The sequence below is a fragment of the Sardina pilchardus genome, chromosome 14, assembly GCF_963854185.1.
Source record: "Sardina pilchardus chromosome 14, fSarPil1.1, whole genome shotgun sequence".
NCBI lineage: Eukaryota > Metazoa > Chordata > Actinopteri > Clupeiformes > Clupeidae > Sardina > Sardina pilchardus.
Genome location: NC_085007.1, coordinates 2,777,322 through 2,800,175, shown reverse-complemented (window position 1 = coordinate 2,800,175; position 22,854 = coordinate 2,777,322). Strand labels below are relative to the sequence as shown.

The 22,854-nt window shown below is 48.7% G+C and overlaps 1 protein-coding gene across 1 annotated transcript; it reads left to right on the top strand.

Moving 5' to 3' along the window:
- The first annotated feature begins 1,459 nt into the window (after window positions 1–1,459).
- On the top strand, window positions 1,460–13,075 carry fam78ab (family with sequence similarity 78 member Ab). The gene is made up of 2 exons (XM_062554503.1): window positions 1,460–1,779; window positions 11,007–13,075. The coding sequence occupies exons 1-2, from the start codon at window positions 1,460–1,462 to the stop codon at window positions 11,530–11,532; spliced, it is 846 nt and encodes a 281-aa protein (XP_062410487.1). The 3' UTR covers window positions 11,533–13,075.
- Window positions 13,076–22,854: the final 9,779 nt, after the last annotated feature.

Sequence of the window (22,854 nt, the reverse complement as noted above, 5' to 3'; positions counted from 1 at the left end):
GGAACCTGCAGCGACCGCGATGGGACTCTATGAGACAGCGATGGACTATTGGGGACGATTGCACGAGAACGCGTTAGCACGGTGAATATCTCATGGGGGACATCAAGTGAATCGGTGCTGGCTTTTCGTGTCATCACAGCAAGATCGTTTTTTATAATATTTGATGACAATTGCCATCTTAAGCAGAGGATAGAAAGTTGACCTGATTGCCTTTGGATGTTGCGGTTCTCATTGTAACCGGCGGTGATGTTAATGTAAGTTGCAATTAATAGGTTAACTATCTGCTGGACTTGCAGGCTAATCTGGCTGAAGAAAGAGAAGAGGGCGACAAGAACTTGACATTTTACGGAACTGTTTCGAGAGCGTGAACGCAAACTGTAAAGGACATTTGTAAAGACGTATCCATATTTACCCAAAGTGTTCAGTATGTGTTCATATTTAAGTAATTTGTCAGTGCTGAAACGCACTTTTATGTCACATTCGTGTTAAAGCCATAATGGACATGTTTGTGGTGTTCATGAAACAGTCTTGGACTTGGCCATTTCATTTCATTCTTTCCAAAGAGTGGAACTAGTTCATCAAGACAGTCACATTTCGACACTCAGCACGAACTTTAGGCTACTGCTGAAGAGACAACGAGAATGATCTTTCAGGTTGCAGGCTTTTAGAAACTTTTAGGTTTATTATGATAGAAACATCTTAGTCATAATTGTATTAATTGTTCCAAATGTGCTATTCTGTATCACAGACTGATGGCAGGATTAAATGCCAACATTGTTATTATTACATAATAAGAGCGGGGGACTCGTCCATGTCTAGAGAGGAAAACATATTAGCCCGATAGTGCGTGCTGACCTTCGCTGTTTAAATGTGAGATATTTGGATCTTATTTTCAAAATAAAACGCACGTTACATTAGGGCACTAAGATGTTTTTTTCAACATCCCAGTGACGTGACACTAGCTTACGATATGACGTCGAATTGTTACGTTAGCAGTTTGTGTAAACTATGGTTAGGTCACAATAAAATAGTGTATTCTGTCGCTTCTCATCAATGAAAAGGCTCAAGTGCAGCGCCATGCGTCCCAGGCTGCTGAAGCCGTCAGTGACCCCAACGGCTGTCGACGAGAAGGGCATGGGATCATAAGTGACGGGGCTGTTCATGGAGGAAGTGAGTCGAGAGGAAACAGAAAGTTGACATCAGTGTTCTTTTGAAAGAGGACTGTGGATGCACAGACACGCAGCTGGATGGGACCAGACAGTCGCCAAATGGGATAGAGTCGACCGAACTGTCGACACTCGTGGATTACAGACCAGTTCTATCATTGCAACACACAAACACAGGCGCGGGCGAAGGAGTCTAAAGGACGTTCCCAAAAGCACACCTTGATAAAAGGTACATTAGGCCTACTCGCTCATCATGCGGACAAAGTTGATGTGAAACAGAGAGCGCAGTGTCCATGCGTGCGTCTCCTGAGGTCAGGACCTTGGTGTGGATTGTGTGGTTCTTTAATGCAATGGGCTGCATCCAGAGTATCAGGTGTAAGCCGAAGAGTTTCCGCGAGAGTATCAGCGTTTTGGAGGTCAACTCCTCCATAGACCCGAACCCCACCAGCATAGACGAGTCCTCCAGCGTGGTGCTGCGATACCGAACCCCGCATTTCAGAGCCTCCGCTCGGGTTCTGGTGCCGCCTGTGGCCGGCAAAGAGACGTGGACCGTCGGCTGGATTCAGGCATGCAACCATATGGAGTTCTACAACAAATACGGAAACAAAGGGATGTAAGTATTCCTCTGATATCAATAATTTATGTTATATTCGAGATCTCGCTGTTAAAGTAATTGTTGCGCAGGGAAAGTCGAGTAGCCTCCCCGGTTACCTGGATGCCATACGGTATTGGTGCTTGTGATGTCATAGGCCTATTTTATGAAAACGTCAGTAGGGGCCTAATCCATACAAGGTAATCTCCATTCCTCCCCTCCTCGCCTTATTTGGTAATTTGGTTGCTCTATCCTTGTCTGAAAGAAGGATTGAGAGCAAAACACCATCCACAGACTTTTCATTTATAGGCCAACATTTCAGGATATGATTGAATATGGATTACGTTGAGATGACATTGAGGAAAGCACCACTAAGCTTAGACTTAGCCAAAGCTGAGATATTTTGACTACAATCTAATTCAGCAAGCAGCTGTTTGGAGGACCAGTCATAGATGAACATGATAGATTTATGTGACTGTTGGGAGCAGGTGAAGATTTGGGGGTCACTGGTGAAGATTTGGGGGTCACTGTACGATGTAGGTTCACTTGGGTTCAAGATACAGCAGCTTACTGTGCTACAGATCTTGCTGGCCCTGCTCCCAATTTAGTCTAGGTTATAATATATGTTTAATAACAATGGAAATGGTCTCTCATATCTTTGCACAGCCTGAGCCCTATAGAACAAGTACTAAGGTGATTAAAGAACCCTAGAACAAGTACTAAGGTGGTTAAAGAACCTTAGAACAAGTACTAAAGTGATTATTCTAGACACAACATAACTCTTAATCTCGATAGCTCTTAATCTAGACGCAGCTCTTAATCAGATCGTAATATAGACACAGCTCTTAATCTAGACACAGCTCTTATAGACACAGCTCTTAATCTAGACACAACTCTTAATCTAGACACAGCTCTTAATCTAGACAAAACTCTTAATCTAGACACAGCTCTTAATCTAGACAAAACTCTTAATCTAGACACAGCTCTTAATCTAGACACAGCTCTTAATCTAGACAAAACTCTTAATCTAGACACAACTCTTAATCTACTGGTAATATAGACACAGATCTTAATCTAGCTCTGAATCTAGACACATTGCCCCCCCCCCCCCTCCCATCCCCAGTGAAAAAGCTTTTAGAGCTCAACACACACTAGCACACAGTCAATGCTAGGGCAAGGCATGAAACACACACACACACACACACACACACACACACACACACACACACACACACACACACTCTAACACCCAGTCAGTGCTAGGGCAAGGTATGAAACACACACACTAACACACAGTCAATGCTAGGGCAAGGCATGAAACACACACACACACACACACACACACACACACACTAGCACCCAGTCAATGCTAAGGCAAGGCATGACACACACACACTAGCACACAGTCAATGCTAGAGCAAGGCATGAAACACACACTAACACACAGTCAATGCTAGAGCAAGGCATGAAACACACACACTAACACACACACATTAGCACAAAGTCAATGCTAGGGCAAGACATGAAACACACACACACACACACACTAGCACACAGTCAATGTTAGAGCAAGGCATGAAACACACAGCCTTGTTGGGGTGGCCTGGTGGCCGTGGCGATAGGGCTCATAGCGCTGCTAATCTCTCCTCATCAGAGGCCTCGAGCGCCGCGCCGTCACAAGCAGCCTCTGAAGCAGGAAGTGGGCCAGCGTCAGGCTCACTGACAGGAAGTGAGGCGCGGCCGCAGCAGCGCTGCTCTGCTGCTCTCCGCAGGTCACATGACTGTGTCGCCCAGCGAGCGCCTCACAAGCAAAGCATGCAGGGAGAACAGGGCTGGACTGATACACACACACACACACACACACACACACACACACACACACACACAGACACACACACACACACACACAGACACACACACACACACACACACAGTCAGCGCCTCACAAGCATGCGGGGAGAACAGGGCTGGACTGATACACACACACACACACACACACACACACACACACACAGACACACACACACACAGTCAGCGCCTCACAAGCATGCGGGGAGAACAGGGCTGGACTGATACACACACACACACACACACACACACACACACACACACACACACACACACACACACACACACACACACACAGTCAGCGCCTCACAAGCATACGAGGAGAACAGGGCTGGACTGATAGTGGACTTAAAATAGCCGCTCCGCTCTCATCACACACCTTAAGCGCTGACGCGTGTGAGGGGCTGACGATAAAGAGGAATATTTAGCAGAGCCGCTGCTGGGGTTCAGGGGCAGGCCGTTCTGCTTCTGCTTCTGCTTCTGCTTCTGCTGCTGCTGCAGCGGTTATCTCTGTTCAGGCACCTCCGGAGGCTTCACAGACACACACCAAAGTTTCCAGCCTGTCTGCAGACTTCAAAGAGACGGCACAGAGCTCTGCCCTGGCAAGCCCCGCACTCACTGAGCACACACACACAGGCTGCGTCAGCTCCAACACACACACTCTGGTGAGCGTCAGCTCCAACACACACACTCTGATGAGTGTCAGCTCCAACACACACACTCTGGTGAGCGTCAGCTCCAACACACACACTCTGGTGAGCGTCAGCTCCAACACACACACTCTGGTGAGCGTCAGCTCCAACACACACACTCTGATGAGTGTCAGCTCCAACACACACACTCTGATGAGTGTTCATTACCACTTACACTGTGCAGAGGTGCTCAACACGTGTTGCTCCTGCTTTTGGGAGCCACGAGTGGAGCAAACAGATCATATTCATATGCAAGTTTAATGATGCCTCCTCGTTTCATGAATACAGGGACGAGACAGAGCTAGCGTTCATTCTGGAGCCTCTGAGAAGCAAGAGGCATAAATATTAATCACAAGCAAACACTGCTGTTGAGGAGGGGGAAAGAGCTGTAGCAGCCGGAGTAGAGCATGATACCCTACTGTCCGCTCAGGCCCAGAGTAGAGCATGATACTGTAATGTACGCTCAGGCCCAGATGAACCTCTTGACTGTGCTACAGCCAGATTAGAGCATGATACTGTACTGTGCTACAGCTATAGCATGATACTGTACTGTGCTACTGCTGCAGTGGAGCATGATACTGTACTGTGCTACAGCTATAGTAGAGCATGATACTGTACTGTGCTACAGCTATAGCATGATACTGTACTGTGCTACAGCTATAGCATGATACTGTACTGTGCTACAGCTGTTTTGTCTGAGATAAGTTTGCAACACATCTGGGCTTGCCTGCCTTGAATGGCCCCAAAGCCGATGGGTCCCCCCTCCCTCCCCATATGAACAAGAACTATAGTATCCTGTGATGATTTAGAATATAGAACTATAGTATCCTGTGATGATTTAGTATATAGAACTATAGTATCCTGTGATGATTTAGTATATAGAACTATAGTATCCTGTGATGATTTATAATGCTGTACTACTATAGTAAGTAATCCTATGATTCATAATGCTATACTATTTCTACTGTAGTTTGAAGGTAGTCTATGATACGTATGTGATGTTCTAATGCCTCTATAGTAACCTATAGGTCAGGACAGCCATATATGACTTCTATAGCAGGTACAGCAGGGTTCCCTCATGTTAATAGGGAGGGTTCCTTAATCGTCTTAGTACTTGCTCTGGGGTTCTTTAATCACCTTAGTACTTGCTCTAGAGTTCCTTAAGAGCTGTGTCTAGATTAAGAGCTGTGTCTAGATTAAGAGTTGTGCTGTGTCTAGATTAAGGGCTGCGTCTGGATTAAGAGCTGTGCAGGGTAATGTATCTAGATTAAGAGTTGTGTTGTGTCTAGATTAAGAGTTGTGTTGTGTCTAGATTAAGAGCTGTGTCTAGATTAAGAGTTGTGTCTAGATTAAGAGTTGTGTCCCTCCCGTGGTCCCCATGCGCTGGCGCTGCAGGAAGAGATGAAGCATTGTGGTTGTAGACGGAGGAAGTTCGGCCGCTTGCTTCTTCACTGGGCCTGAGAAATGGCCAAACGTAAATTCAACAGCGTCCTCTCAACCTGCCCTCTCTGAAGCAGCCCTTTTCAAAGAGACACATCTGAGCTGATGTCAGCCATAAAGAATGAGCCATCTTTGGCTCTGGGAAAGCTGTCTCAGGCCCTGTAGTCTTTATACTTGTGGAAGACACGACGTTTGGTTTTATTTGCACTATTCTGAAATGCAGTTGAGCTTTATTTCCGTAGTCCTGGAACAGGTTGAATAGGTTTGATAGTGTTTAGCGCTCAGAAACACCCACTCTGATCTTCTAGAATCTAGAATCTTCTCTCAGGGTCTGGTGCCAGAGATGGGAATGCTGGTACAGAAACATAAACATGTAACTGACAGATCTGTTTGCATTCTTCCGTAAGCACAAGCTGCTATGCAGCTAGCCTGTTAATAGGTGCATAGTTTGGGCATGAGATGGGTATGATTTGGGCATGAGATGGGTATGATTTGGGCGTGAGATGGGTATGATTTGGGCATGAGATGGGTATGATTTGGGCGTGAGATGGGTAGGGAAGGGCACAATGAGAGCTGACAGATGAGCTCAGGGGTTAAAGGGTGAGTTGAGCTGCACGGCACCACTGTGTTGTGAAGTGTGAATAATGGCACCTCTACTGCGACTTAACAGCCTCACACACACACACTGGCTATCTCTCTCTCTCACACAAACACACAGACATGCAGTAGCGCATACACACACACACACACACACACACACACACACACACACACACACTCACACGCTACACATGCTACACACACAGACACACACACACACACACACACACGCACACACTTTACCCTCTGTAATTTAATGGCCCTAAAAAGGGGACTACTGCAGTTGCTATTAGTCATGCTTGCAGAAGAGCAGCAGCAGGCCTACTCATGTGTGTGTGTGTGTGTGTGTGTGTGTGCGTGCGTGCGTGTGTGTGTGTGTGTGTGTGTGTGCGCGGTTTATTTCCCCCCTGCTGATGGCTATCTAATGAAGGTGGCAGCACCAATGGCGGTGTGTGTGTGAGTGTGCGTGTGTGAGTGAGTGTGTGTGTGTGAGTGTGAGTGTGCGAGTGTGTGTGTGTGTGTGTGTTATGGTTATGGTATTTAGCAGACAATTTTGTCCATACAAATAACAGCAATACAACAGTTACATTTAAAAGTTTAATTAAAACACTACATTATGGAGATTAATAATACATAATGTCAATGCAATCAATAGCTTAATGAAAATAGCTACATAATGTAATCTAAAACCCATAACGCTTAAGAAACACTTAATAAACTAAGTGCATGTTGAACAGATATGCCTTTAGATCCCAAAACTATCACAGGGGAGCATTGGGCCACTCATTCCACCAATAAGGACTGAGGAAGTCTTGAATTTGACCTAGCGATATGACCTAGCGATATGACCTAGCGGTTATGACCTAGCATTTATGACCTAGCATTTATGACCTAGTGATATGACCTAGCGATATGACCTAGCGTTTATGACCTAGCGATATGACCTAGCGATATGACCTAGCGGTTATGACCTAGCGGATATGACCTAGCGGTTATGACCTAGCGGATATGACCTAGCGATATGACCTAGCGCTTATGACCTAGCGGTTATGACCTAGCGTTTATGACCTAGCGATATGACCTAGCGTTTATGACCTAGTGATATGACCTAGCGGTTATGACCTAGTGATATGACCTAGCGGTTATGACCTAGCGATATGACCTAGCGGTTATGACCTAGCGGTTATGACCTAGTGATATGACCTAGCGGTTATGACCTAGCGATATGACCTAGCGGATCCCTGAGGTACACCTGTAGTGAGAGGGTAGGAGGGTAGGAGAGGGCAGGGGAGGGCAGGAGAGGGCAGGAGAGGGTAGGAGAGGGCAGGAGAGGGCAGGAGAGGGTAGGAGAGGGCAGGAGAGGGCAGGAGAGGGTAGGGGAGGGTAGGAGAGGGTGGGAGAGTGTAGGAGAGGGTAGGAGAGGCTAGGGGAGGGTAGGAGAGGGTAGGAGAGGGCAGGGGAGGGTAGGAGAGGGCAGGAGAGGGTAGGAGAGGGCAGGAGAGGGCAGGAGAGGGCAGGAGAGGGTAGGAGAGGGCAGGAGAGGGCAGGAGAGGGCAGGAGAGGGTAGGGGAGGGTAGGAGAGGGCAGGAGGGTAGGAGAGGGCAGGAGAGGGTGGGAGAGTGTAGGAGAGGGTAGGAGAGGCTAGGGGAGGGTAGGAGAGGGCAGGGGAGGGCAGGAGAGGGCAGGAGAGGGCAGGAGAGGGTAGGAGAGGGTGGGAGAGGGCAGGAGAGGGCAGGAGAGGGCAGGAGAGGAGAAGGCTCCAGCAGAGGCAGTCTTGCTTGAGGGACATGCTGGCCACATGACCGTGCTCACAAGCATTTTATTTTGGTGTAGTCAAGTACCCTGTCCATGTGTTTCTTACACACACACACACACACACACACACACACACACACACACACACTCTCTATCTCTGTCACACACATACATTCACAAACACACCCACTCACTCTCAGTCTTTCTCTCTGTCTCTGTCACACACACACACACACACACACACACACACACACACACACACTCTCTATCTCTGTCACACACATACATTCACAAACACACCCACACACACACACACACACACACACACACACACACACACACACACACACACACAGGCTTGCTATTATTAAAGTGCAGATTGTAATCTGCCCCTGGGTGAATTGGTGCCCATGACCGTGTGTCATGTGTCTGTGCATCAGACGCTGCTCTGTGGGCCACTCTGGGAGGAAAGGTCATGCTTTTCCTGGAGCAATAGGGGTGAGCACTGTGTGTGTGCGTGTGTGTGTGTGGAAATCAATAGACAGGCAGATGGGCTGAGACTGTAAGAGCCCTGCAGAGTCTCTCTCTCTCTCTCTCTTACAACACACACACACACACACACACACCCCAGTGTGGAGGCCAGTGTACCCCAGCCGCAGGGCATTGTGTGGTTGTTGCGTGGTTGTGGCGTGGTTGTTGCATGGTTGTGGTGTGGTTGTTGCGTGGTTGTTGTGTGGTTGTTGCGTGGTTGTGGTGTGGTTGTTGTGTGGTTGTTGTGTGGTTGTTGTGTGGTTGTGGCGTGGTTGTTGTGTGGTTGTTGTGTGGTTGTGGCGTGGTTGTGGCGTGGTTGTTGTGTGGTTGTTGTGTGGTTGTGGCGTGGTTGTGGCGTGGTTGTTGCGTGGTTGTGGCGTGGTTGTGGCGTGGTTGTTGTGTGGTTGTGGCGTGGTTGTTGTGTGGTTGTTGTGTGGTTGTGGCGTGGTTGTTGTGTAGTTGTGGCGTGGTTGTGGCGTGGTTGTGGTGTGGTTGTGGCGTGGTTGTTGTGTGGTTGTTGTGTGGTTGTTGTGTGGTTGTGGCGTGGTTGTGGCGTGGTTGTGGTGTGGTTGTGGCGTGGTTGTTGTGTGGTTGTGGTGTGGTTGTGGCGTGGTTGTTGTGTGGTTGTTGTGTGGTTGTGGCGTGGTTGTGGCGTGGTTGTTGCGTGGTTGTGGCGTGGTTGTGGCGTGGTTGTGGCGTGGTTGTTGTGTGGTTGTTGTGTGGTTGTGGCGTGGTTGTTGTGTGGTTGTGGCGTGGTTGTGGCGTGGTTGTGGTGTGGTTGTGGCGTGGTTGTTGTGTGGTTGTTGTGTGGTTGTTGTGTGGTTGTGGCGCGGTTGTGGCGTGGTTGTGGTGTGGTTGTGGCGTGGTTGTGGTGTGGTTGTGGTGTGGTTGTGGTGTGGTTGTGGCGTGGTTGTTGTGTGGTTGCCAGCTGGAGAGTTGTCTGGTGTGCCCGCTCTTGTGCCAGTGCTGTGCGGTTGCTTTAGGGACAACTGTTCCCATTGGTCAGCGAGGGCTGTCCTGTCCCCATTGACCAATGAGGTCAGTGAGGGCTGTCCTGTCCTGTCCCCATTGACCAATGAGGGCTGTCCTGTCCTGTCCTGTCCCCATTGGCCAGGGCTGTCCTGTCCCCATTGGTCAGGCAGGGCTGGAGGGCGGTGCACGTGGATGTCTCGTAGCCCCACGCGTTCTCCAGGTGCCAAAATAGAAACAGCTGCCACATTCTGACCTTCACAAGGTCACGGTGAGATATGTCCTCCTGCCATTGTGTCCTGCTATGTGGAGCATTACACCCTGTGTGTGTGTGTGTGTGTGTGTGTGTGTGTGTGTATACATTGTGTTGTTCTTTCTCCCTCAACTTCATTCCCCCCCTAATCTCTGTCAACTTCATACACCCCTCTCTCATCTCCCTCATCTCCCTGAAGTTGCTACACCCCGAGGTTGACTGCAAACAAAGCTGAGGACGCTTCAGTGTCTGTTGTCACGTCTGCGTTTAAATGAGCTAATTAAGCACATCGATCCAGACTGGTTCATATTGAGTCGGGTCAGGCCTGCCACAGTGCTTTGTGGGTAATGAACCCCACTGACCTTGTAGGCATGGTTGTTGTCAGGAGCGTTGGCCCAGATAGAGTTGTGTTGATGTAGAGAGATGTTGACTATTTACTGAACGGACCCGGGCCGCGTCAGGCCCACATGCTGATACTAGTACACCTGGGGTGTTTCCCAAAGCCATAGTTGCTAACCTGTTAGCACCTTAGTTGGTTGGCAATGGGAAAAACTTACTTAGCAACTATATATTATACATAACTTACTATATACAATAATATACATCTAATATACAGTATATCCCGTCCAACGGTGAAGGTGTCCTACTACAGGTGCATAACCTTGATGGCAGTCCTGATTGGTAAAGTTAGAGCAGTGTTTTTCAACCTTTTTTGAGCCAAGGCACACTTTTTTGATTGAAAAAATCCTGCGGCACACCACCAGCCGAAAATGTTAAATAAATTAAATTTTATTGAAAATGAAATTAGATAAAACTTTGTAGCCCTCATTAACGATATCAAGTCATTCTTGTCAAAGTGTCTAGAATAGGAATCAGAAAATGATTTCTATTCACTCTTTTTTTAGACCAATTAGGTGAAATTGGATAATTTCCCACGGCACACCTAACAATGTGTCACGGCACACTAGTGTGCCACGGCACAGTGGTTGAAAAACACTGAGTTAGAGTAACAGCTCTGTTCTTATAGCTAGGACTGAACACAATCATTCAGGTACCATTTAGCTTACTGAGGACAAAATACACACACACACACACACACACACACACACACACACACACAGAGCCTGACTCAGCCTTCTGTCCTGTCCATCTCCCTCTAGGTCCAGCTGGGAGCTGCCGGACCTGCGCGACGGTAAGATCCGCGCGATCAGCGACTCGGACGGCGTCAACTACCCGTGGTACGGCAACACGACGGAGACGTGCACGGTGGCGGGCCCCACCAAGAAGGACACGCGCTTCACCGTCAGCATGAACGACAACTTCTACCCCAGCGTGACGTGGGGCGTGCCGGTGAGCGACAGCAACGTGGCGCTGCTCAGCAGCATCCGGCGAGACCAGAGCTTCACCACGTGGCTGGTGGCGGTGCAGCAGGGCTCGGGCGAGACGCTGGTGCTGCAGACGGTGCGCTGGAGGATGCGGCTGCACATCGCCGTGGAGCCCGACCGGCCGCTCGGCCAGCGCGCCCGCCTCTGCCAACCCGTCGCCCAGGAGCAGCCGCAGGTGCTGGCCAAGAACGAGCCCATCCCGCCCAACGCCATGGTCAAGCCCAACGCCAACGACGCACAGGTGCTCATGTGGCGGCCAAAGACGGGCGACCCCGTCGTGGTCATCCCGCCCAAGTACTGACTGACCCACTGACCCTCGCCCCCTGACCCCTGACCTCTGGAGCCCCGCCAGGCTCGCCCCCTGACCCCTGACCTCTGGAGCCCCGCCAGGCTCGCCCCCTCGTCTTCCTGTTCTATACGCGGACGCTGAGGAGGACGGGGCCGAGCTGCTGACCGACCGACCGCCCGGCAGCGTCGTCATGGAGACCAAGAGGGAGAGACGAACAAATTGAACTGGAATAAAAGCAAGAACTACAACTATTCTACCTTCAAATCGGCTCGGATTCACTGTGCTGTGTGTAGACATCGCTACCAGACGGAGGGACTGGACAGAGAGATGACTGGAGCTTGTTTACTGCTGGGGCTTGTTTGTTTGTTTGTTTGTTTGTTTTGTTTGTAGTTTTCTTCAGCGAGAGTTCAGAGTGAAGAATATGAAGAGTAGTTGTTTATTGACATGCACATATGCACAGCTTACTGGTACACCGGTGGAGTTAGTCTAAGGTGTGTGAAGGTGTGTGAAGGTGTGGGCATTTTTGTAACGAAAAGCACCTTTGGGCTCAGACTAGATAAGGAGCGAGTATACAAACTGTGTTTGAGTGACACAATAGTGCACTTGTGTTTGAGTGACACGTTGTTGTTTGAGTGACACGTCAGTGTTTGAGTGACACGTTGGTGCACTAGTGTTGGAAAGAAGCGAGACATTCAATCCATGCTGCCTTACGTTTACATTTTGCTTTTTTCACTCAGACTTGGAGCCTTAAACAATGTGCAATGCAGTATTCCTCACACACACACACACACACACACACACACACACACACACACACACACACAAACAAACACACACATACACACACCCAGGTCCAGTTGCCCTCTGCTGTGGATCCGTCCAGCAGGCTAGTGGAGATCTGTACAGCAGCCATACCCCTCATCCAGCCAATCAGTGGTGCGCTCCAGATCAAAGGTCATAGGTCAAAGGTGAGACCTGGAGACCGCGCTGTGGCGTGTGACTGGATGAGCTGTAGTTGTTAGTGTGTGCAGCTTTAAAGGAACACAAGCCAGTGTTCTCCTAGTGACCACTGGGGTTCTACGCACTGACCACTGGGGTTCTACTCACTGACCACTGGGGTTCTACGCACTGACCACTGGGGTTCTACGCATTGACCACTGGGGTTCTACGCACTGACCACTGGGGCCAATGGGAGTCCAACAATCACCTCATGTCTTCCAGCAGTTTCATTTCCCATCTATGTGCATGCATGTGTGTGTGTGTGTGTGTGTGTGTGTGTGAGAGGGGTGTGTGATCAGCAGAGCAGAGGGGTGGAGGTAGGAAGCGGCTGATCAAGTGTGTGTGTGTGTGTGTGTGTGTGTGTGTGTGTGTGTGTGTGTTTGTGTGTGTGTGTGTGTGTGCGCTGATGTGAGAGGGCCATAGCAGTGAGATGTGTCCCATCTGAACGGCCACACCTGGTGAACCTGACCCACATGTGCTCCTGACCAACTAGAGAGAGAGAGAGAAGAGAGGGAGAGAGAGAGAGAGAAAAAAGAGGGAGAGAGATAGAGAGAGAGAGAGAGAAAGAAGAGAGGGATAGAGAGAGAGAGAGAGAAGAGAGGGATAGAGAGAGAGAGAAGAGAGGGAGAGATAGAGAGAGAGGGGGGGGAGAGTGGAGGGGAGGGAGAAAGTGGGGGGGAGAGAGAGAGAGAGAGAGGGGGGGGGGGGGAGAGAGAGGAGGGAGAAGGGGGGGGGGAGGCGGCCATCTTAGCCCTGCTGAGCGGGGTGTTGGTGCTGCTGTTGGTGAGTCTGCACGGCTGCGTCTTGCCCACGTTTGTTTGTTTGTTTATTTATTTGGGTTGTTGTCCCCTCTGATTCTGTTTTCTGCTTGGCCTGTAATCTCTGCAGTGCAGTGGCTCAGGACACACACACACACACACACACACACATACACATGCACACGCATGCACGCACGCACGGAAACTGATGCTGAAAGGGGGGTTGGGATGGCGCGTGTGTGTGTGTGTGTGTGTGTAGGGGGGAGGGGTGGGTGGGATTTGGCATCAAGCTTTTTATCTTCTTAATGCATCAGCCGTGGCCACAACATCAGCAGCAGCAGCGGTGGTGGTGGTGGTGGTGGTGGTGGTAGTGGTGGGATACTGACGGCACACACACGGTCAGCACACACTGGTCAGCACACACCGGTCAACACACACATGGTTCTCATGGCAGGTTTGAGTAGAACTGAGATCTGTTCTCATGGTTCTCATGGCAGGTTTCATTAGAACTGAGATCTGTTCTCATGGCAGGTTTCATTAGAACTGAGATCTGTTCTCATGGTACTCATGGCAGGTTTGAGTAGAACTGAGATCTGTTCTCATGGCAGGTTTCATTAGAACTGAGATCTGTTCTCATGATTCTCATGGCAGGTTTCATTTCTCTGTTCTTGACCGGAAAACGTCTCGTCAGTGATTTTATATGAAGGAGTCTCTCAGAATACCAGAAGAGCAGAAGTGACAGAAGGGCCTGTGTGTGTGTGTGTGTGTGTGTGTGTGTGTGTTTAACCCCAGTGGGCAATAGACCCATCAGAGGGCAGATTGTCAAGCTGGAGCACAGCTCGTCAGATCCATACACCAAATTACTCCACTATGTGTGTGTGTGTGTGTGTGTGTGTGTGTGTGTGTGTGTGAAACCACATTACTCCACTGTGTGTGTCTGGTGTTGTGACACTGAGCTCCAAAGCTTTGCAGAGATGATGGTGTGTGTGTGTGTGTGTGTGTGTGATGGGCTGCTGTCATAACAACGTTTGGGCCAGTTAATGCAGAGAGGTTCTGACGGCCAAAACCAGGCTGTCCACGCCTTCCTGAGGTGACAGGAGTGTGTGTGTGTGTGTGTGTGTGTGTGTGTGTGCGTGTGTGCGTGTGTGCGTGCGTGTGTCTGGCTGGCTGGAGAGGGGAGCTCTGATGTCATTAGCATAATAGTTCATGTTAGGTACCTTGTGCTGGGGGGCAGAGTCACAGAACGCCACACAGGAGTGTGTGTGTGTGTGTGTGTGTGTGTGTGTGTGTGTGTGTGTGTGTGTGTGTGGCAGCTGAGGAGAGAGGAGTGTTCTCATGGGGGCATGAGGAGAGGAGAGAGGAGTGTTCTCATGGGGGCATGTTGGCCCAAAGCCGGCTGGCTCTCTGAAAGTGTGGCACAGAAGTAGGGTATTCAGGAGAGAGACACAGAGTGGGTCCAAGTGTGGAGGGTGTGTGTGCCACGTCAAAGTCAAATGATCAAACACACACACATACACACACACACACACACACACACACACACACACACACACACCCCGGGCCCCTGAAGCTGGCTGTGTGTGTGAACAGGACAAATGTCACTTCTATCGCCATACCACCCCCCCCCCCCTCCAGCATCCATGCTAAAGAAAGACGCTTAGCCTCAGATGGTGTGTGTGGGCGTTAGGGGTGACAAAGGGTGTGCCACTGTAATGACAGGCCAGTCGCCTTCAGCGTCTCTGTGTGTGTGTGTAGCTGTGTGTAGCTGTGTGTGTGTGTGTGTGTGTAGCTGCATCTGTGTGTGTGTGTGTGTGTGTGTGTAGCTGTGTGTAGCTGTGTGTAGCTGTGTGTGTGTGTGTGTGTAGTGGCATCTGTGTGTGTGTGTGTGTGTGTGTAGGTGTGTGTAGCTGTGTGTAGCTGTGTGTGTGTGTGTGTGTAGCTGCATCTGTGTGTGTGTGTGTGTGTGTGTGTGTGGGGAGTTGTGATCAGGTCATGTGAGCACACAACCTAATTCTCCAGGGCCGCTGCACTGCCTCATTGATTAGTTCTGTCTCTGTTGTCTGCTGCTTGAGTGTGTGTGTGTGTGTGTGTGTGTGTGTGTGTGTGTGTGCTCTGCTGGCTGAGTGTGTGTGTGTGTGTGTGTGTGTGTGTGTGTGCTCTGCTGGCTGAGTGTGTGTGTGTGTGTGTGTGTGTGTGTGTGTGTGTGTGCTACAATAAGAGTGACAGGCTAACGCTTACAATAGCGAGTGTGTGTTGAGCCTCAGCTCTGCAGCTTGTCTCTCTCTCCCCCCTGAGATCACCACTTACGCTTCTCATTTATTTATTTGAGTTTGTTTGTTTGTTTGTTTGTTTGAGTGTTTTTTGGGTTTGTAGTCTCATGGGAGACGTTGCTGCCACCTTGTGCAGCTAGAACTCTGCAATCCATTTTTAGTGTGTGGAATTCTCTCTCTTTTATATACACAACACACACACACACACACAAATGAAGAATATATAGTGAGTCCTGAGAGGATCATCTTCTGCGTATTATGACCTCTGTGCTGGTCCTCTACGTGCAGCCATCTATAGCATAGAGGGGAAGACGTGTCACAGTGTGTGTGCGTGTGTGTGTGTGTGTGAACTCTGCCACAAATCTCCTGAAAACAAACGGCCTTGTCCTCTCTCAGGATCATCAGAGGTGTGTGAGTCTGACCCCTGAGTCTGAGTGTTTAGTTATGAGCGTGTGTGTGTGTGTGTGTGTGTGTGTGTGTGTGTGTGTGTGTGTGTGTGTGTGAGAGGCTGGGTGTTGAAATGGAGTCCCCTGTCTTTCAGCTGTCAGGCCGGCTCTGATAGGCTCGTGCCCCTCTTCTTCCCTTTCACCGTTCAGACTGAGGGAGCGACTGCTGATTCACATAAGACCCCCCCCCCCCCGGTCTACACAGACGACTGCTGATTCACATAAGACATAAGACGACAGCCCCCCATCCCCTACTGATTCACATAAAACACCCCCCCTGGTCTACACAGACGACCGCTGATTCACATAAGACCCCCCCCCCCCTCTCTCTCTCTCTATGCCAACGGGTGTCAGCCAACTCACAGCTGGGACAACAACATTAGCATCCTTTTATTGTTGTGTTTTGAATGGGTTTCATTTGTCATAATATTATGCAGCACTGATTTCAATTAAAAAGTTGAAATTGTTTTTGTAAGGCTTTGTCATTGGAGGTGATACTTGAAAAAGGAACATTACTGGCAAATATTTAAAACTGTGAAAATGCACAATATGAGAGAACATGAGTGATTTTTTTTTTGATGTAATAAAAGAGCAAAACATTGCCATTGCTGCTGTGTTGTTATTGTTGTGTTGTTATTGTTTAGTGTTGTTGTTGTGTGTGGTTTTCTGATGTGTTGTTGGCGTGGAGAAGGGATGCTCTGAAGAAACACTCATTTTTTAATCTTCAAATACTTTTGTGAACCCCAGACTTTTTGAGACCATGAGAAACCTTTAGCATCATTTTGCAACTGAAGAACTGTGCCAGGAGTGAAATGGATGCCCCCAGTTCTTACATTGTGTTCTTCTAGAGAGGCGCCACCATGCCCCACTCCCAGCTCACTCCTAAGGCCTGGTTTTACACCGGACTCTGTGTGTGTGTGTGTGTGTGTGTGTGTGTGTATTATTAATATTATTAAGTGTGGGCTAATTAATCGATCGCTCAAGGCACATTTGGAGTATTGGTGGTAGGCTGTGTGTGTGTGTGTGTATGCGTGAGTGTGAGTGTGTGAGTGTGTATGGTTGGAGGGGGAATTACTGCCAGCCTGATTAGCTTACAGATTGAAGAGGAGGGCTATGTGTGTGAGTGTGTGTGTGTGTGTGTGTGTGAGTGTAGGGAAGGTGTGCTTACAGACTGAAGAGGAGGGCTGTGGAACAGTGCACTACTCGCATTTTCTCTCTGTTTTAGACTATATCACCACACACACACACACACACACACACAGTGGACAGCATGTTAACTAGATGTAACCTGCGTTGTGTGTAACCACCGCGGTCCAGCCCTGAACACGCCCGGACTCGAACCCGCGAAACAGCAGCACCTCGGATCGGTGAGGACGTGCTAACTAGAGGACATCATGTTAACTAGAGGACATCATGTTAACTAGGGGACATGCTAACTAGAGGACATCATGTTAAGTAGAGGACATCATGTTAACTAGAGGACATGCTAACTAGAGAACATCATGTTAACTAGAGGACATCATGTTAACTAGGGGACATCATGTTAACTAGGGGACATCATATTAACTTGAGGACATCATGTTAACTAGGGGACATGCTAACTAGAGGACATCATGTTAACTAGGGGACATCATGTTAACTAGAGGACATCATGTTAACTAGAGGACATCATGTTAACTAGGGGACATGCTAACTAGAGGACATCATGTTAACTAGGGGACATGCTAACTAGAGGACATCATGTTAACTAGGGGACATCATGTTATTTAGAGAACAGCACGTTAAGTGGAATGTATGTTAACAGAAGACAGCACGTTAAGTGGAACACATGTTAAGCAGAAGACAGTAGCAGAAGACAGTGTACATTTCTTGTCCACACAGCCCTCCCTGCCCTCTGTCCTGCACAATGGATGTCTCGCCTTTGCAGACCGTTACAGATGACATCACCAGAGCCGAGGCACGGCTCCTGAATCTCAATAAGCCCACAGGGACGCTACCTGCTCCTGTGTGTGTGTGTGTGTGTGTGTGTGTGTGTCACGGCCAGGCCAAACTAGGACACGCCAGTACAGGCCACTATAAAGTCACATCTTCACTACAAGCAGGACATCAGTATGTGTGTGTGTGTGTGGATACGTCAGCATCTGTGTGTGTGGCATCCTGGGCTGATGTGACTGCATAGCAACTGCACTGTAAACACCAGCTGCCCTGAGCGCTGTCGTGTCATGCCTCCTGGTGCTGGAGAGAGGGAGATAAAGAATACAGAATTAAAAACTCTACCTCACCTCTCACTACTTCTATTGACTTTGGGGCTCTTTCTGTATGTGTGTGTGTGTGTGTGTGTGTGTGTGTGTGTGTGTGTGTGTGTGTGTGTGTGTGTGTGTGTGTGTGTGTGTGTGTGTGTGTGTGTGTGTGCATTTGTGAAGGCCCTCTGCTATCCGCCAGGACGCCTCGGAGCAGTCAGCAGAACGGAACTTGGTGCCCAGTTGCAGCTGTCAATCAAAGCCAACGTTGCGTCTCAGTAGGCTGTCCAGGCGGTGGGGCGGAACCACACACAGGGGCGAGCCAATGAAACGAGCCGCATGTCTGGCTGCAGGGCTCTGATGTGTGTTTAGTAGGCCAGGTGGGGAGCCATGCTGGGTGCGTGCTGAAAAGAGTGCACTTCAGACACATGCACGCACACACACACACACACACACACACACACACACAGACACACACACAGTCACAGAGCGACGGCAGCATCAGAGGAGTTAAATAAAGGACTAGCTTTGTGTCCAATAGGAATGTGCCATTGAGGTTCTGTCCAATAGGAATGTGCCATTGAGGTTGTGTCCAATAGGAATGTTCCATTGCAGGTCAACAGAGCAGGAGGAAGAGAGGTCAGACCAACACAGGACACCGCTGCTTGATGCTCAGCTCAAACAGGAAACGATGGCCGACAACAAACAGCAACATGTTCACACTTTTATTCATGGAGCAGAGGGACACTGTCAACAGAGAGACCACAATAGCATCTGAGCCCTTTAGAATGTAGTGTCCCACTGGGTCCATTAGCATAGCATCCTATTAAAATGTAGCGTCTAATAGCACATTATATAGCATAGCATCCTATTATAATATAGCGTCTGATAGCACATTATATAGCATAGCATCCTATTATAATATAGCGTCTGATAGCACATTATATAGCATAGCATCCTATTATAATATAGCGTCTGATAGCACATTATATAGCATAGCATCCTATTATAATATAGCGTCTGATAGCACATTATATAGCATAGCATCCTATTATAATATAGCGTCTGATAGCACATTATATAGCATAGCATCCTATTATAATATAGCGTCTGATAGCACATTATATAGCATAGCATCCTATTAAAATGTAGCGTCTCATCGGCCATTATATTCACCTTATTCCTTAACCCGGAAATCTGTACTGTTTTCAACTTCCATTCGTTCTGGTTACATGTGCGTTCTTGGTAACTGACTAGAAATATGCTTCAACTTAGATTCCTTTCGAAATATTGATAATTGTGCCATTAGCATGGATATGCTACATAATATATAACCGATATAAAATAGAAAAGTTTACTTTTATATGCGTTATGATATGTTAAGCACTGTCAACAGTCACGTTAAAATAGACACAATGCAGCTTCCCATTAGCCCATTAGCGTAGCATCCCATTACAATGTAGCGTCTCATAAGCCATTATATAGCGTAGCATCCCATTATAATGTAGCGTCTAATAGCCCATTATGTAGCGTAGCATCCCATTACAATTTAGCCTCTAATAGCCCATTATATAGCGAGCATAGCATCCCATTACAATGTAGCATCTAATAGCCCATTATATAGCGTAGCATCCCATTACAATGTAGCGTCTAATAGCCCATTCATTATATAGCGTAGCATCCATAGACAGTAAAAGATATGGACAGAGCTATCACGTAGACGGCAGCAGAGACCGAGGAAGCAAATTTCAACGTTTTTTTTTAGGTCTTCTATTTCCCTCATAGGTCTCCTGCGCAGGCTCAGGTGTCGTACATGTGACGCAGGCACGTAGTCTGACCGAGTCTGACCTATGGCGATGCTTTACTCTCGCTGGACGCATGCGCATTAACACTTTAGCATTGATTTCGGAAAACGTTTATTACTCAGCCGATAAGACAGTTACGAGATTATGATGTCAATTTCACACTGTAGTATGTACTCCGACAATAGAAAATGTTCATGTAGAGGCTTAAAACGCTTCAGCTGTAACGTAATTTGATGTCAAAAGTGGCGCTTACGCCCCATAGGATTCAATGGAATGGCTAACTAGCACTGGTCTACTTTTTAGCATGGCGGCCGCCATACTGTCTACACTCTCAGAACGTTCGCTGCCCCCTTGGTAGCATCCCATTACAATGTAGTGTCTAATAGCCCATTATATAGCGTAGCATCCCATTACAATGTAGTGTCTAGCATCCATTACAATGTAGCATCTAATAGCCCATTATATAGCGTAGCATCCCATTACAATGTAGCGTCTAATAACCCATTATATAGCGTAGCATCCCATTACAATGTAGCGTCTAGCATCCATTACAATGTAGTGTCTAACAGCCCGTTATATAGCGTAGCATCCATTACAATGTAGCGTCTAATAGCCCATTATATAGCTTAGCATCCCATTACAATGTAGCGTCTAATAGCCCATTATATAGCGTAGCATCCCATTACAATGTAGCGTCTCATAAGCCATTATATAGCGTAGCATCCCATTACAATGTAGCGTCTAATAGCCCATTATATAGTGTAGCATCCCATTACAATAGCGTCTAATAGCCCATTATATAGCGTAGCATCCCATTACAATGTAGCGTCTAATAGCCCATTATATAGCGTAGCATCCCATTACAATGTAGCGTCTAATAGGGCCTTGCTGGAGTGGAGAGACCAAGCCAAAGCCTCCTCGTGCTAACTGAGGGCCTACGGGTGGATCTGCTCCTCTGCCCTCCACACACACACACACACACTCTCTCTCTCTCTCTCTTTCTGAAGGCATCCCTGAGCCCAGGGGCTTTGGTTTTATGAGCTCAGAGCTTCATCTGGCCGGTCTTTCACCCGTAGGGCAGAAATAGGTCAGTCAGCACACAGCAGTTACGGTGGCTTAGTGGTGAGTGTGTTCTATGTGTGAGTGTGTTCTATGCACCTGAACACCTTTTAGTGCCCCATCCCTGGAGTTTGGTGTGATGTGTGTGTGTGTGTGTGTGTGTGTGTTTTCCAGGCCACACATGGTAATTTCTGAATGTAGTGTCTCTTTGAATGTAGCTGGCTCACATTCCCCTGCCTGGCATGCTGTGCTATATTTACAGCACTGGACGCGCGTGCGTGTGTGTGTGCGTGTGTGTGTGTGTGTGTGTGTGTGTGTGTGTGTGTGTGTGTGTGTGTGTGTGTGTGTGTGTGTGTGTGTGTGTGTGTGTGTGTGTGTGTGTGTGTGTGTGTGTGTGTGTGTGTGTGTGTGTGTGTGTGTGTGTGTGTGTGTGTGTGTGTAGGCTTGGACGCCCTTCCATGGCGGCATCTACATTGTCCTGCACACCTGTCTCTCTCAGTAACACACTGGACGAGTAATGCACGTCCACACACTCTGCCACTGCCCATACATGCGCACACGCACGCACGCACACACACACACACACACACACACACACTTGTCTATTCATATCTGAACACACTGATCCGCCACTGAGGACCACAATAGGGGAGGGGTGCATGTTTGTGAAAACCTCTGGATCCCTAGAACAAAGCAGCGCAGTATGAAAATACAGCCTCTCCAGAACCAGCCAGGTGGGTTCTGTTCCCGGGTCTGGTGTGGGTGGGTTCTGTGTTCTGTGTCTGGTGTGGGTGGGTTCTGTGTTCTGGGTCTGGTGTGGGTGGGTTCTGTGTTCTGTGTTCTAGTGTGGGTGGGTTCTGGTGTGGGTGGGTTCTGTGTTCTGGTGTGGGTGGGTTCTGTGTCTGGTGTGGGTGGGTTCTGTGTTCTGGTGTGGGTGGGTTCTGTGTCTGGTGTAGGTGGGTTCTGTGTTCTGGTGTGGGTGGGTTCTGTGTTCTGGTGTCTGGTGGGTTCTGTGTCTGGTGTAGGTGGGTTCTGTGTTCTGGGTCTGGTGTGGATCAGACTGAGGCGTCCGACTTGCTCTGGTAGATATCTCACTCCACATGCTTATCTGTGCGCACGCGCACACACACACACACACACACACACACACACACACACACACACACACACACACACAGTCAGAGCTCTCAGGGACTGTCATCAACTCTGAACAACACCACTTCATACCTCCACACACACTCCAGCGAGTCCTCGTCTCCTGATAGGGCAGGCATGCTTTGGTCTCCAGCAGGTCACTGTGAGGGGGCTGTCTGTGTTTGGTGTGTGTGTGTGTGTGTGTGTGTGTGTGTGACCTGCTGTCCCGATGCTGTGGCTCTCTGTTGTCCTGGCACGCAGGCCGTGCTAATTGATCTCGTTAAGGTTCATTATCTGAGCCCCGCGCGGCGTGAGCAGGAAGCTAACCTCTGACCTGTGCAGCCGTCCTGCTAATTATATACACACACACACACACACACACACACACACACACACACACACACACACACACACACACACACACACACACACACACGTCCTGTTAGCCACGGAGGAAATGACCGCTGCCCGGACCAGCACAAGCATCCTTTAGGCACGATGCCGGCTGTGGATCTGAGCCAATGAAACGCATCTGAAATGCATGTGGGAGGGTCGGGACATTCACAAGGGCTTCCCATTGGCTCTGAGGACTGTGATGGAACACTGAAGTCCAATCACTTGGT

Coding starts and splice junctions, on each gene's coding strand:
- fam78ab (XM_062554503.1), top strand. CDS start 1,460: ATGCGTGCGTCTCCTGAGGTCAGGACCTTGGTGTGGATTGTGTGGTTC. Junction 1,780..11,006: donor AAATACGGAAACAAAGGGAT/GTAAGTATTCCT, acceptor ATCTCCCTCTAG/GTCCAGCTGGGAGCTGCCGG.